General features: G+C 34.7%; 1 protein-coding gene across 2 annotated transcripts; it reads right to left on the bottom strand.

Moving 5' to 3' along the window:
* Positions 1–231: 231 nt before the first annotated feature.
* LOC106069412 (golgin-45-like) lies at positions 232–16,541 on the bottom strand. 2 transcript variants are annotated; one of them, XM_056011862.1, is made up of 6 exons: positions 16,431–16,541; positions 12,363–13,098; positions 7,322–7,444; positions 6,632–6,760; positions 5,596–5,818; positions 232–4,043 (listed from the first exon to the last, which is right to left on the bottom strand). In XM_056011862.1, exons 2-6 carry the CDS (start codon positions 13,064–13,066, stop codon positions 3,870–3,872), a joined length of 1,353 nt encoding a protein of 450 aa, XP_055867837.1. In that variant the 5' UTR covers positions 13,067–13,098; positions 16,431–16,541; the 3' UTR covers positions 232–3,869. The 2 variants fall into 2 exon arrangements, with proteins under 2 accessions (XP_055867837.1, XP_013084520.2); XM_013229066.2 differs by having other exon boundaries at positions 16,362–16,537.
* Between the last annotated feature and the right edge of the window lie 651 nt (positions 16,542–17,192).

Below are 17,192 nucleotides of genomic sequence, written 5' to 3'. Positions count from 1 at the left end.
GTTCTTAAGAATTATTCTATATTGAGTATTAATCAGTAAAAATGACACAATTACTTATATGTTAAAGAAATCAAATTATATGTCAGTTCTTAATATTTCTTGGAAGCTCTAAACTATAGCTTGTGTTGCCGCCTATAGGTAACCTGTTTGCTCATAATGAAATTACTATTACTTCTTCTAAATTTTAAAAATAAAAACAACAAACAGAAACACAAGGAAGAAACAAATATGTTAAAATAATTTAATTTATTGTCATGCATTAGATTTTGGCTTTTTATTTCAGATACAGCAGTAGAACAGAAAAACAAAAAAATTTGATAATTAATTACATTGACTGAGTATCACAAGTTGCATGGTAAAGCATAGATCTACCCATAGATCTACATTTATAATTGCCGAAACCAAACACATTTTCTATAAATATATACATTTATAAAAAAAAAATATACAAATTACTTTCAAACTTGTACATGTATGACTTTTTCCTTGCACAAGATATTTATTATTGAAAACACTGACAACACATAATTCAAAATTAAACTAGTAAATGAAACAATAAAATTTCTAAAGCAGATATGAGATACTTTCTTTACAATATTTATAACCTTCACCTTGATCTATAATTTGAAACTTAGTCATTCTAAGACTGAAGGAGGCCAAAAAACCATCACCTCATTACTCCTAGATCCACTAGTCAGCTTTTTGCTGCTCAGAATTCTAAAAAGTATGTCTGCTTAAATGGGAAAGCACCTAATACTGAAACACACAAATAAAAGAATAAAAGTTAAAATCTTGGACCTAATAGTCACTAGGTAGATGGAGTATGAGATTTGGACCTAATAGTCACTAGGTAGATGGAGTATGAGATTTAGATCTAATAGTCACTAAGTAGATGGAGTATGAGATTTGGACCTAATAGTCACTAGGTAGATGGAGTATGAGACACAGACTTTTGTGGGATAAAAAAAAAGTTTTTATATTTAATAATAATCCTCAGTTGCATTTTAGCCAACTCAAGCATGCCTAACTAAATCCAACTAGAACAAAGGTCGAGCTAAAGACTTTTAATGATCGGAAGCAACATACCACCTAACGGGTGAGATTTCCTAGACGAGAAAAAAAAAAGTATGTAGGAATGAAATCATTTTTCGTCCCATCTGGATTGTAAGGTACACCACTTCATGCTAAGTGACGACCAAACTAATCCATACTTTCTTGGTATTCTTGGTCTGGGAAGAATGGTGGTTTTTGAAACCAATAATCTTAGGTGAGATGTAATGTAGTTGGGCTATTAAAAATGATCAAAACTGAAGATTATTATTATTGAGAGAAAGCAAATCACAAGGGTAATGTTGACATTGCATTTACATTCATCGAGGCTCATTGATTACTTGAGTTTTGATTGTGCTTTTTGTTTAACATGACAAGCAAAGAAACAACCATTCCAAGTTAAATCTGATATTTCAAAAATCAAAACTGAAAACTAGGAACAATAAAAAACAAAACATTCAATAAGAATTAGTTATCGCATCATGTGTTTGTCTGTAAAAATTAGCATTTCAAATTTTGTTGTGTGCATCTAATTTCATAATCCACCCCCCTTGCATTCAGTATGCAAAAATATAATCTCCATTTTACATTTCCTAATATAGTGCAATTTTAATATTTGTACTTATATTTATAATGAGGCTCAGCGGTAAAGTGTCTGGTTTCCAAACCAGGTTCCCACATTCAAATCCAGGTGAAGACTAAGATTTTTAATTTTGAGATCTTTGGGCGCCTCTGAGTCTACCCAGCTATATGGGTACCTGACATTAGATGGGGAAAAAGTAAAGGCGGTTGTTGATTGTGCTGGCCACATGACACCCTCAATAACCGTAAGCCACAGAAATAGATGACCTTTACATCATCTGCCCTCTAGATCACAAGGTCTGTAAGGGAAACTACATATATTTATACAATTCTGCTATACAATTGAAAACTATTGCATCAAAAAAATTAAATAAAAAAGCACAATTCAAAAGTGGTAGCTATTTGAGTTCTATACACACTGAAAAATAATTTACAAATTCTGCACAGGTTTAAGGACAGGAAAAATTACATGAAAATGTTATATAATAATCTAGAATTCAATATTATTGCTAATTGATCATGATTGTCATTAAATGTATATTAATATTCACAGTGAAATTTAAACCAAGCCAAATATTCTGATTACTTTGGTGCTAATAGTCATCACTGATTTTGACTAGACATTTGTTAGCATATGTATTGAAGGGTTCACAAAATGAAGTGCACAGTAAAGCTGCCATACAAAAATTTCAACTCTGTTGTATTCAAAATGCTATTTCTTTTTCAGACATTCAGACAAGAGGTCATCACCAAACTCCTGCACGTTACCGTCTCCTCACAGTTATTATTGTACACAATTTATTTATAGTTATAGTCCTTTATTTAGACCTGTAGTATGAGAAAATGCACAAATGACAAATCTGAATTCATATCGCCTCATGTCGTGCTTTCTGTGCAGCAGTCTATAACATAGATCAATGCTGTCTAGTATTTTTGACTCTATGTGAATAGCAACATTACATGGCGTAATATTTAATTTAGGCCATTTATTTGGGGGCCTGGGGGGCTTTTAAACTTGGACCCACACCCTACCCTAGCTACGCCACTTTGGGAGGATGATGGTTTAATGAGAGACTCTTGGTGCAGTGATGCTCACCTGTCTTAACATGTCTTCAACAATTTTCTTGAAAGTTAAAAAAAAAAAAAAAACTCTCTGTATAAGCTCATACAGGCGAAGTGACAGTTGATACAGCAGTGTTGTGTTTTTAAGTTATTCAAAGCATACATTTTTGAAAACCGGTTATTTTTTATAAAAATTGTTAAACTTTTTTTTTCATTAAAGAAGAAAAAAAATACAATAAAAAAACATATATTCAATGAATTGTTTTTTAAGAGGAATTTTACTTTATCAATGGACTGCATATTGGTTAGGGGAGATAATAAACTCACTAGGTAATGTTTTTCTTAAGAGTTAAGTTATCCTATTATATAATTTACAGACTGAGTATTTCAGAGAGAAATGGAGAAAGATGGTTTACAAATCTTGTATGGTGCCCCGAAAGTCAAAAAAAAACAAACTAAGGGATAGGTGAAGGAGCTATTTCAGTCTGTATAAATACAACATTACCTATTAATTCCAGCAATGACATATTTAACTCTTTCTCTCCGTAATTATTTACCACATTCTGGTGGAATCAACACTGATATCGTCAGTTAGGAGAGAAAGAGTTAAAGGGAGCTTTAAAATTCCATCTGATCAGGCAAATCCAAGCATGCTCATAAGATATTTGTTCAGAATTTGTGCTAGCATATTAGTCAGTGTGACTAAATTTCTAAAAATCTCCACATTCTTCTCAAACTCCATTTAAGTAAAGGCTTGAGAAGCTTGAAAACCCTGTGATGTGTGTAATGTCATTACATTCCCAACAGACGAGCCGAATTCGGCAAAGACAACTCATTTGTGAAAGGGAACGGTACTATAGCAGGTCAGCTTGCATAGAAACAAATGGAACAATTTAAATAGGAGGAAGGTATAAAGTCAACAGGAAGCAATCATCTAACTCACGAAGCAAATAAAAAAAAACACTTTGATATGCTTATATTGCTGACAAAAATGTCCATCAACGAGATAGTTGAAATGTCAATGAAGATTATGTTGGAAGATGATGCATTGAAGAATGATATCCATAACCACATCAATAAAATAGATATACAAACAATCGGCTGGTCCTAGGCTAGATAATTTTTCGGACACAAGAGAGGTGAATGGCACTGCTACCTAACAAGCCTCGTTTTCATCAGACGACAGCAATGTCTCCCTTGCATTTACCGCAGCAGTTCAAAGTGAGATTCTCGTGTTTTGTGTCAGGATGGTAACGTTTGATCAACATCTCCTGTGGCCCTGTTAGCGGAAGCAATCGAGACGAACCTGACTGAAGCGATCCTATTGGCTCACTAGGCTTTGACAAGATCTGTAGTACACAAAAAAAGTTTAAAGTTAGGATAGTGAGTATTAAAATGCTAATGTTTAAACAAGGAGAAACTATTTAACAGTTCCAAGCATGAACAGTTTGTATTATATATTATTGGCTTTAATACGTTCTTCAGAAAAAAACAAATATATAAGACTAGTAAATTAGTAACAGTTCCAGTTTCTGTTCAATATTATAAGCAGTAATTAGCAAAAAGTTCTGGGACTGATACTAATAGGAATGTCACTTATAGGAATTAGAAACATTAGTGGGCCTAAGACATACTTTAACTCTTTCTCTCCTAACTGACGATACCAGTGTTGATTCCACCAGAATGTGGTAAATAATTACGGAGAGAAAGAGTTAATAATTAAAAGCCACTTATAACTACAATTTATCCTCTGCCTTCTAGGAAGTCAAGAATCCATTGATGTAATTTTTTTTTTACATTTTCAGTAGGCTAACATATTAACTGTATCAAACCCCTCCAGAAAGGCTTCTTAAATAGCAATGTTTTGATCATAACTGCTATCAAATCCTTTTGAAAAGTCATCCATTCAGCCCATTAGTTTAGTTTGTCTTAGTCTGATGAACATAATCTCATTGTAACACCATGACATCATCACATTTAGCACTCAAATATAAATATCGTTACACTAGGAAAAAATAATCTGCATTTTAGACGAAATGTTTTACTTCCTGTCATATTTATAGAACACAGCACACACACACACACAAAAAGCCATAGCGATGAACTTGATATAATTTTTATACAAAAGTGATGCCCAACTTTTTTTTTTTTTTGGGACAAGTGGCATTATATATTTTTGACACTTGTGTCTTTTTATGGCAGTTTCTAGGGACCAGATAGCATGACATCAGGGGTCAAAAGAGTTGAAATAAAGGGGAAATAATTAAAGAAATTAATAATAAATAATTAAATAAAAATTCAAATATGGACTATAGTGGCTGAGTAGTATAGAGTTTGGCTAACAGACCCATGGGTCTTGGGTTCATGTCTTGGTTGTTGTACTGGCCACATAACACCCTTGTTAACCATCAGCCACAGAAAAGCCAATGACTTTTAAACCATATGCCCTATAGATAGAAACTTCTGAAAAATGTACTTTACCTTTTGTTAATTTATAGTGAAGCTTATATTATGCAAGTTTGTAACATCTGTCACAGGCCTGAGGTTGGGAATCACTATTTTATAAATATCACATCAAATTTTGGAAGTACCATATAAAATAATCAGGAGGCGAGGTAGATGAGCAGTAAAGCACTTGGCTTCTGAACCGAGGTCCCGGGTTCAAATCCTGGTAAAGATTGGGATTTTTAACTTCTGAATCTTTGGGCGCCTCTAAATCCACCAAGCTCTAATCAGGGAAAGTAAAAGCAGTGGGTCGTTGTGCTGGCCACATGACACCCTTGTTAATCACAGAAACAGATAGCCTATACATCATCCACCCTATAGATTGTAAGGTCTTAAAGGGGAAATCTTTAGATAAAATAATTATACACAAATATTTTATTAATAATGAGCACACACCTCATGAGCAAACTGTTCAGCCCGAGTCACAGAGTTAGCCCAAATGTCCTCACTGGCATCCATATCTATTGGAACAGCAACGTGTGCAGGAAGCAGTCTGAACCGCATGGCCTCTGCTAGTTGCTGACAAGCTCGAGATAGTTCTATGACATTGGTCGACCTCAAGGAGGAGGAGCAATGAGAATTGAGAGGATCAAAGGCAGTCTTCACTTGCTGTAGTACCCTGTCGGCCAAAAATTATATTATTACATATTCCATTTATTCTTTAGGAATTTAAAAAATACATGTTAACAAAATGTGAAAAAAAAAAAAAAAAAAAAAATATCAAGCGTTTGGTGAATAACTCACAAAATGTAAATCAGGCTAGTCAAACACTTTAATTATGACCAGAAAAAAAAATGTATGAGAAATAAATTAGTAAATATATATATATGGAGGCCAACCGGAGAAGCACTAAGTTTCTGAGCCAAAGGGTGCAAATAACTTTATCAACCTTATTAACTTTCACGATGGCTTTACTTATGCTTGTTAACTTAAAGTGCTCTACTGTTGAGATGTATCTGAGCGATGATGTGTACATAAATTTACGGATTTTACTACACTGTGTTGAATGTATAGCTCGTTCATGTGGAAGTGTCAAGTAACCTCCCCCCTCCCTCCATTACTACCCGTTATACCCACTTAGCCACCATTAGAATCAGATCCTAGACACCAGAACCACAAGCGGTCTGATGCCTTTAAAATACAAACCTGATAAAGCTGTGAAATGCATGAGACCTAGTCATTAACAGTATACAGCCCCCACACACACATCCTTTACAGTTTGAAGTTATGGTTATGTCTAAACTGGATGTGGCAAAATATGTAGGTCGAAGTTGAGGCAGCATATCCACATGAAAAAATGCATTTCTCATTTTTCTTCAGACTCAAAGAGAAGTCTTATTATTATTATGATTGAGCAGGATTGAAAAATGCATTAGATGAGAGTAGCCATGTTAACATGTTATCCGAAAACATTACCAGTAAATTTACATACTTGTAAGCCTCCAAAAGGTTTGTGCGAAGCTCATGCCTCTCATTCAACAATTGCTGCAAGGCATCCTGGGTATCATGGCACTGGAGAGAATAATACGCTCTGGCATTGCCCAGTTCCTCAATCATGACTCTACAGGCACAAAAAAAAAACAAAAAAAAACATATTTCTAAAATTTAATAATAGTAAACTATAATAAAGATTTCTGATATTTCCCAGTAAGAGGCTCCACCTTTGTAATGAACACAATGCCATTTACTATAAACAAAGATGGCTGTTCAATGCACGATGGCTGAATGGTAAAGCGCTTGGTTTCCAAACTGAGGAGTCTGGGTTTGAATCCTGGTGACTCCACCCAGCTCTAATGAATAGCTGATATTAGTTGGGGAAAAGTTAAGGTGTTAGTCGTTGTGCTGGCCACATGACATCCTCGTTAACTATAAGCCAGAAAAACTAATGATCTTTACATCTTCTGCCCTATAGATTGCAAGGTCTGAAAGGGAAACTGTACTTTTAAACAAACAGCTTTAGTTTCAATTTTGGCAGTGAAAAGAACAAAAAAAAAAAGAATTTTCTATTAACAAGCATTTAAATGTATAAAAGCAAAATTAAACAGTTTAACTACAACATAATCTCACACTTAAAAAATACTAAATTGAGAAAATGTGTCAAAAACAAAAACAGCAAACTTACCTCGAGGCCAGGTATTTACTTCTCCACATGTCTGCTTGTATGGAAACTTTGTCAAGATTTTCATAATCTTCAGACAGCTTCTTGCTGAAACCACCAATATCTACTGACAGCTGGGCTCTGTCTCTGTGGAAATGGTAGAATTCAGAAGGGCCAATGAATATAAATGTAATGACTTAACTCTTTCAGTGAGGTGTTACTCTCAGCGAGTAACTTTGCTAGCACTGGTGAGTGCGGTATTACTCTCAGTGAGTAACTTGGTTTATAATATTTATTTCACTTTCTTTTTTATGTTAAACTTTTTATTTCTCTCTTTTTTTTTAACTTCCCGGATGTGGGAATGATTGTTCTTTGTTTTCATAATAAATTTGATGCAGTACCAACAGGTTTAAAAAAAAAAAAAAAAGACAACATTATGGTTCCTCTTTTTTACGGGACCCGAAAAATGTAAATAATACAATTTAAAAAAGACATTATGTTAATGGTTCCTCTTTTTTACGGGACCCGAAAAATGTAAATAATACAATTTCTTAGTGCATTTGTTCATCTTTTATGAAATTTAAAGTGATTAAATGTGTTTAGTTTTGTGATTTTTTAAATATTTATAGATTAAATGTTTAATTAAAAGGTTAAATCTTTCAGTATATCGATTTTTTAATGAATTTTAATATTTTCTTTTTCCGTACTCAGTTTAAAATTAATGAAAAATTTTTTTTGTTTGAATAATTTATTTGATTTAGTATACTTTTGTAGCCCATTCATTTTCCTTTAAAATAATTAATAAAATCAAATATGTTAGATTATTTAATAAAATAAAAAAGTTGTTTTAGTAACTCAACCCCCTTTGAAAATTTGTGTTCCTTCTGGAAAACTCTATTTTTTCGATCAAAATAATTAGCACTTAAAAACAGAATATGACTATTTCTACCTTCAAGTGTGTTTAAAAGGAATAATAAAAAATATTTTAAATGATTCAAGCAAATGTCAAGGTCTCTGGTTTCCAACTCATTGTGGCTTGAGAAAGCTGAAAACGTAAAGAAATGTGTGGCAAAGGGAAAGGGGTCATCATGTTCATCCCCACCTCATTTTAAAAATTTTAAAAAATACTTAAAAAAAAAAAAGCTTATATTTATACGAAGTACAACTTGGATCAGTCATGTAATTAAATTTGCAGTAGATCTAGACCAACAACAATAAATATATGTGATTAATAATATTTTTACCAATTGTTTTTGTTTCATGCTATTTCATGCTTTTAGCTTTCTCAATACCCTATGATCCTATCACTTCTTCTTTCTTCTTCATCGTTCTCATTGTTATGTTGGAGTGTTCATATGACTAGACCAATACATGAGATGAACTGCGCAGTGGTTTCCAAATCAGGGAGCTCTCCATATAGTTTTCTTTCTATTGGGGTGATTTGGGGCCAATGTCTTATACGGGCCTCTTGGTAGAGAGAGCAGTTTTGGAGGACGTGGTCGGCATTTTCTGGTGATACTCCACATGGGCAGATTTCACTAGTTCCAATTTTGAGCTTCCGGAACATGTGTTGTCGCATTCTGTTGTGTCCGGTCCTGAGTCGAAAGATTAGACGTTGGTCTTGTCGGGATAGCTTATAGTAAGCATCATCTTTCTTGTGATTTGGATGGGAGCTCGTCCATTTCTCATTTATTTTTTCTACAATTAATTTCTTCATTTCTTCTGGATAGAGTGCAGAGTTTACTTGTGAGTTTGTTCTCCCACTCTTGGCGAGTGTGTCAGCCTTCTCATTTCCTGCTAGTTGTATGTGAGCTGGTATCCATTGAATAACAGTTTTTTTGCTGTTGTGGTTGAGCTTTGAGAGTGCTGTTCTGAGGTTTTTAATATAAGGGGAATCAGAGTTTTGCAGGCTTTGGAGGGTTGTTTTTGCGTCTGTTAGAAAGACAATCTGACTGTGAGGGGAACTTGGATGATTTGCTAGCATGGTAGCAGCTAGTGCTAGTGCTTCCCTTTCTGCTCTGTGACTGTCAGAGAGCTCTCCAGTTGCAAAGGATTTTTCTAGTTTTTCTCCATCTGGCCATTCGATAAGTATTCCAGCTCCTCCATTTGTGGTGGCTTTATGGGATGAGCCATCCGTGTAAACTCTGATCCACTGATTGCTAGGGTAATTGGTATGTAGAAAACAGTTCACTATTTCCTTGAGCTCTGTTGGTCTGTAATCAGATTTTCTTTTTATGTTTTCAATATGGTCCCTTATAGTAGGAAGAGGGCTTTCGTCCCAGGGTGGAGATTCATTATAGTGTATCGAGGATTCCAGAGTAATTTTTCAAGTTGGTGTTTCTTTTTTAGGTTTAGAGATTCCTGTATAAAATTGGTCCTTTTGAGACGGTTTTTTGTGCCAGTTTTGTGGATTTTTGTTCTGAGTGGGTGCCTCTCCAAGGTTTCCAATTTAGTGAATTGGGAAAGGATTTTTATTTCTCTTCTTTCATCCAGAGAGATCAGGGCAGCGGTTTCCTCCATAGCTCTTATGGGTGTTGTTTTGATTGCTCCTGTCATTATCCTTAGACCAATATTTTGAACCTTGTCTATTTTTCTTAGGTTGGTTTGGGCTGCTGAGCCCCATGCTGTGGCACCATATTCTAGTACAGGTCTTACATAACTGGTATAGGTCTTTTTCAGGATGTTGTGATTAGCTCCCCAATCTGTGCCAGCTAATTTTTTCAAGAGGGATAGTCTCTGGATGCCTTTACTCTGTGTTTTATCAATTTGGTTTTTCCAGGTTAGTCTCGGGTCATAGGTGACTCCAAGATAAGTAGGGCTGTCATTTTTTTCTAAAGCTTCCTTATCTAATGTTAATTTTATTGTTTGTTGTTTTGTTGACAGTGAGAATATATGGTATATGTTGTCTTTTTGTGTTAATGGACATGCCCCAGTCTTTGGGCCAATTATTGAGTTTATCAAGAGCATCTTGTAATCGAAATTTCGATGTTCCTACATATTCTTCTGTGCTAATTAAGGCAAGGTCGTCTGCATACATGCTGCTCTTAACTTTTTTGGGTAGGTTTTGATTTAGATCGTTTATGAATATTAGGAAAAGTGTTGGGGATAGGACTCCTCCTTGGGGGACACCATTTTTTATACCCACTGTGTGGCTTCTTTGTCCTTGCATGCAAACTATCACTTATAACAGCGGTTCTCAACCTTTTATGCTCGGCGACCCTTTTACAATAGCCCACTCTGCCGCGTCCCCCCCTCCCCGCTCACACACATAAAGCAATAGAAGAATAGACAATAACAATCCATATTTTTGATGGTCTTAGGCGACCCCTGACAAATCGTCAATTGACCCCCAAGGGGGTCGTGACCCACAGGTTGAGAACCCCCGACTTATAATCAGGACCAGTTGGGAAATGGGGGGGGGGGGGGCAGAAAGAAAGTGATGTCTGGGTGGATTTTACCGCAATTGCTTTTTAAAAGCAGTTACAAGTTTAAAAAAAGGGAATGACTTAAATTCAAACTTATGGCTCATGCGTGCTTGGCCCGACCTGCTAACCACTCAGCTAGTGAGGTAGTAATGACTGGAGAACATTGTATAGTTATATATTGTTTGTTTCAATTTTGAGCGGTCACCTAATAAAGGGGACTGATTCAGCTTAAACCACCACTTCAGTCAAGTACAATTTCTTTCCATTATTCAAGATACCAAACAAAATAATTAATTGAAGGCCAACCTGTATTTCCAATATAAATATCAATTGGCCCCTTTGATCACATTATTGCATATATATCATGATATATGTAATAAAATCTATAATATTTACTCCAGTGAAACACTAGTGTGATGATGTTGTCGTAACAGTGTTTTCAGGGCCGGTCTTAGGTCACTGCAACCTATGCGACAGCAGTGGGCCCCCGAACTTTCATAGAAGGCCCTGTGCGAATTCTAGATGTAAATTATTAAAATAAACCATTTTAACATGTTATCAAAGGGTTTCTGAAATTCTCCTGAAATTGTACAATATACGAAAAAGTCATGAAAATCTACTGAAATTATTAAAATCTTCTGAAAACTGATGCAAATCTCATTTTAAAAAAAGTCATTTCTGGGTGTCATTCAATATGGAAATTGCCAATGCTACTCGAAATAAAAAAAAAGGTATTGTCAGCTTTCATTTAATGAAAATGTAATAATAAGGCCAATTTTAACCAAAAAAAGAAGTTCAAATTCTTCATTTACTTTAATAGTCACTGGCAAACAAATATAATTCCAAATCTATCTTGACCTCTTTAAAAAAAAGCGATATTTTGCTAGTCGATAGTAAATCTAAAAGGCAGATCTAAATGTTTATCAGCTTTTCATTAAAAAAAAAACTACTATCTACTGTAGATGGCTCGTAAAGTTAATTTGATAGTGATTTTGTACTTAGTAAAGTATGAATAAAATGCAAAGAATCTTAATTTTCACTTATTATCCTTATTACAACCCTGAATAGGCCCGCGCAATCTGTTTCGAATAAAGCCCCACAATCTGTAGGACCGGTTTCTGTGTGTTTTTATCTCACTTCAACAAGTGTTAACCATAATGGTACTTTGTAACAGAATCTATCAACAACCCTTTTTATATTATATATTACATTTTTTTTATATTAATACTCAAAATAACAGAGATGGGTGTCGTCAATTCAGTCTAGTACAATTTCTTTCCCTTGTTGGAGATACCAAACCAAATAATTTATTACCAATAGTTAATTAACCAATTGGTTAATTTTTTTTATTGATTCTTGTGCTGTCAAGTAAAAGAAAAATGTTGGCAAAATTTCAGTTTGATCCGAGGTTGGGTGTCGGACAAATAACATGTACAAACTTTTGACCAGACAAACAGTTGATATTAGCTTTGTAAAAATATGAAAAATTTTTCCTTGTCAAAAAGAATTTTTTGTGGAGGAAGAGGGAATTTCTTTTTTTAGCTTACAAACAAAATCATTAGTATTGCTTAACTCTGTCTACACTGTGTTCATACTATGCCTAATTGTATTTAAAAAAATAAAATAAAGCAACAACTTACTGGCAAAGTTTTTCTACCCGATGAAATAAATCTTCTCCCACTGATGCGACAAGGAGCCTCTTTAGTTCAGAATTCACCTGGAGCTGCACTTCTAAGTCTTTCTTCAGCTTATCCCTCTCTTTTTCTAGTGCTGCAATCTTTCCATCCTCTTCACATTTTAGTGCTCGGGGAAATACGCCGACAGATACATCTGTCCCAGAAGCGATTTCTGGCGCCTTTTTGGGAGTGTCTTTTAGAGGGCTAGTGTCTGCCACAGACAGAGTGAGCTCTAAAGGAAAAGTGCTTGAAGATGAATATGTACTACTTAAAATTTGTGGAACGTTCTCTTGCACTGGTAAGTTATTTTGCCTTGCAGAGGCTGAATTAAAAGACACAGTAGCAAGGGATGATGCAACACTAGACACAGGTTTGATTACTGTGTTTTTCTCTTGGACAACACGAGATCTTGAAGCACCCACAACAGCAACAGGACGACTAGCTTGGGACTTTGACAAACCATTGCTTGTCTCTTGGGACAACTGGTTATGCAATATTTCAAGTTTCTCAGGTTCAGATAAACTTACAGTTTTAACCTTTTCTTTTAGACCATCAGGTTTCGTGACCTCCTTGGGCAATTTCCGAGCATTCTGAAAATTATATTTTGGCTTGGCTTGAACAAGAAGAACAGTCTCTTTACCCTGAGTTGCAGGCTTTGGTGATGACATTTCTCAATGGCTCAAAACTAAGCAAGCAAAAACTGGTGGAGGTTAAGAGAAAAAAAAAATTAAAGCATTTATACTTAGTTTCAGTTTTCAGAATATGCAAAAGAGAAGCTCAAGAGTACCAGATTATGCAAAAGAGAAGCTCTAGGGTACATTACAATCTGCAAAGAGGACCCTCAATGTAAAGTTATACTTATCATTCTATACTAGATCTAGATATATCGCTTGACTCATGAAATTTAATCAATATTAATATTATACAATTATAGAATATTAGATCTAATTATTATATTTATACTACTATAATTTATAGAAGATCTTCTAGTTCTATTTATATAATTATTTATTATATTTACTTTAACTATATAATAATAGATTATAGTTACAGTATTATAGATCTAGATTTCTATAGTCTAGATAGTATAGTTATATACTAGGGGTGCACCGGATAGTCGCTCTGGCTCCGGCTTCTGCCGAATATCCGGCGTTTTTTACTATCCGGTGCTATTCGGCTCCGGTCGGATATCACTACCGGATAGTAAAAAATACACCTATTTAATATGCATAAAGTGGACCTCGTTCCATTAATGTCTGTTGTAGAATGTATTAATGTTTATATTAAAACAAAATAATGTGCTTAAAAATAGAGCCATTATGAATATGCACCAAACATCATTTATTATAAAGACAAGGCGTGTTAATAACTTAATAACTAAATAGAAATGAAACTTTACATCATTAATGCGCTTTACATACAGAGCTGCAATGGCTGGCACTTTTTTCAATTTGTCTTGACCTTTGAGTAGGTTAGTTAACATGTTAAAATGCTACATTCCTTGACTACGTCATGCTGACCAGACGTCTGTCTAGCTGTGCGGGTATATCTCCAGAGGTAGAGATGAACAACTCCCACCCCTTTTATTTGTTTAGTCCATCACATTGAGTTTTTTTTATAGGTAGGTGACCCAAGGTAAATACGATGGACGTAGGTTTAATGTCAGCGTATTGACACTCTCTAAAGGTCACACCTTTCGAGGGAACTAAGTTTGTTTACTTAGTAGTTAATCTTTATTAGGGGGGCTGGACTACAAGAGCCACACCTCTAAGGTAACTAGGTATATTTCCAGATGAACAACTCCATCCCCCTTTTATTTGTTTTGTTCATCACAATGAGTTCATTGATTGACAGGTGACCCCAAGTCAGATACGATAGACGTAAGCACTCTCTAGAGGTCACACGAGGGAACTATGTTTGTTTACTTAGTAGTTAATCTTAATTGGGGGGGGGTGGACTGGACTTCAAGCCAAACATCTACACGGGTTCCGGACAAAGAGTTTGCTTATTTGGAGAAAAATCTTAATCACATGGTTGGGCTAGAGGCCACACCTTTTCAAGTATGCCGAGTTACTTGAAATATAAATCTCAATTATTAAGCTGGACTAAAGATCAAATGCATCTAAACGAGTGACCTTTAGCTACACAGAACACAAACCGCGAGATTATATAGCCCAGTAAGCCAGTAACTAATTATTTTGTAGAAGACACGACCAGGGATATTTTTAAATGGAGAGCTAAACACCCCCTACTCTTTATTTTATTTCTTTGGTCCTTGACACACAATTTATTGATAGACATTGACCATTTATAAGCCAGAATGAAAAAACACAACGTGCTAACAAAGGATATTATACTGTCAATAAATATTACGGTTAAATAATTTTTCTAACGTGTTAACTTGAATATTACTCCTGCAGTTAAGTGTCTTGATTTTTTTGTGCCTTGTATTAAAACATTTAGAAAGAAAGCTAATTTCTTTGTTGAATTCTTTTGACTTAATAAATAATGAAAAACCTTACAGTACATTTTAAAATCGCATAAAATAAATTGAATAATAGTACTGCAGTTAGATCTAGCAAACAAAGAAACAATATGCTGGAGCGTAAAAAAACAACAACCCTTGACCTCTAACTAGTGGACGGGTATAATTTATCTATACGCTTGACTGACCATGCCAATGTGTTATCTTTTTTGACTGACACCCAACTCTATTGCGTGCATATGCTCAAGGAAAAAACAATGCTTGATGGTTAACACAAACAACTATACACACTACACTAGGGCTACATGTGTAGGCTCATTAGGTATATCTGACCAAGTTGATGGTCTGAAATTCATGAACACACACATCCGACCACTATACAAGGCAGATTGTACATTACTTATGAGATTTACATTAGTAACTAGTTAAATATATACTAACATTATTTACATTGACCTTCCTACACACATCCTTTACAGTGGGTGGCATCGTACATACACAGAGACACACTCATGCTATACAGATTTTTAGAAATACTGTTAAGTTTGAATAAATCAATCAGTAACAGAGTTTAAAACAATAAGGTATATAAAAGAAAAAAAAACAACCAACAAATATAGATATGTTATTTAACAGTTTCGTAAAATGTTCAGTGATACAAGATATTTACAAGACACTTAGGTATCCGGCTCCGGCCCCGGACGAATATCAAATTTTACTATCCGGTCATATCCGGCTCCGGTCGGATATCAAAAAGTACTATCCGGTGCACCCCTGTTATATACTATAGTCTAGATTTAGATTAGTGATTAGATGATAATTAAAATTAATACTAATGTTACATGTAAGTAAGTAATAGTGACTGACTATTGACTATATTGACTATTGACTATATAAAATATAATATACGACCTAATCAGGCTAATGAGCCTTATGTCTCCCAATAGTATACTCAGTCGTCTCAGTAATTATACTGTATACCTATACTATTACTATACTATATTATATATTATAATTATAGTGGCTAGATATATACACTCTATACGGTACAGTAGTAATACTAAAACTAAAGAGTACTAAAGACTAAATGCACATATTATGACATATACGGTAAAATTAGTAACTGTAACACACTGAGTGATACACTTCAAGTCACTTGTCAATGATACAGAACAGACGTTACTAACTTACTTCAGTTCAGTCAGTTCTGAACTTCAGAAAAGAAGATAACTCATTTATGATTTACTACACCTACACTATTTCTATTATAGATTATAATTATATAGTATATAGATCTAGATCTAGAGTCTAAGTGTCTATTTACAATTACACTACACTAACACTGTGACTGTCTACACTTCACTACACTCTACAGGTCTAAATAGACTTAATAGTACTTAATAGATACTAAGACTAAGATTTATTAGCTAGACTTTAGTTTAGTATTACTCAGTAATTTACTCTAACTTTTGACTTACCGTCTTACTATAGTCTATATACCGTCTATAGAGACTATTACTATAAATAAAGCTAGGTAATGGCATTACCGTAATGGCTATAGTTACTAGAATCTAGAGTCTAGATCTAGATCTATAGCATTGACATTGACTATGTGAGTATGTCACTATGATGACTATGTAGTATGTGAAGTATGTGTTTACTTTCTATCCCGGAAATGACATGGAGTTGATATTTTATCTAAAATATTGGCAATATTGCGAAATTTTTCTTCTTCTTTCAAATAGGAGAGTTTCCTTAGTTATGCAGTCAACAGCTCTAACTTTTTTTGGCTTATAAAGAATTTTATAGGACTAATATAGGTGATACTTGATGGAGATACAGGCTTTAGATATAGACTCTAGAATAGGTTTGGTGCTTTGTCAGATGGGGTCTTGAGTATTCGTCACCTGCACAATCTCACGTATGTAACGGAGGAGGGAGGTATGGCCTAAGCCTAATCTTCTTCCAGACCATAAGCGACCAGCTTCGACTTCGTTGTTAGTGTTCAGGGCCTTCGCCATGGCTCCATAGATCCATACATTCTGTATCTCTGATTGAAGTCGAAGACGTTGCCATTATATTATGATTACAAAACAAAGGATTGCAATGCCCAACGCACTCGTAGGCCTATAGGCCAATGATTAAGTGAATGACATTATGTTATGTTGTGGCTACATTTATTTACATCTACATGATATACAGCCATGGTCTGTTACACGTGAATGCCATTTTCGTTAGAGGAGGTCTGCAACAACTTAAGATCGAAGATACGCGTTTCATCCTACGCGATTCTACTGGACTTTCTCGCG

This window comes from Biomphalaria glabrata, chromosome 15, assembly GCF_947242115.1.
Source record: "Biomphalaria glabrata chromosome 15, xgBioGlab47.1, whole genome shotgun sequence".
NCBI classification, from domain to species: Eukaryota; Metazoa; Mollusca; class Gastropoda; family Planorbidae; genus Biomphalaria; species Biomphalaria glabrata.
This window is presented reverse-complemented; position numbering and strand designations above follow the sequence as displayed.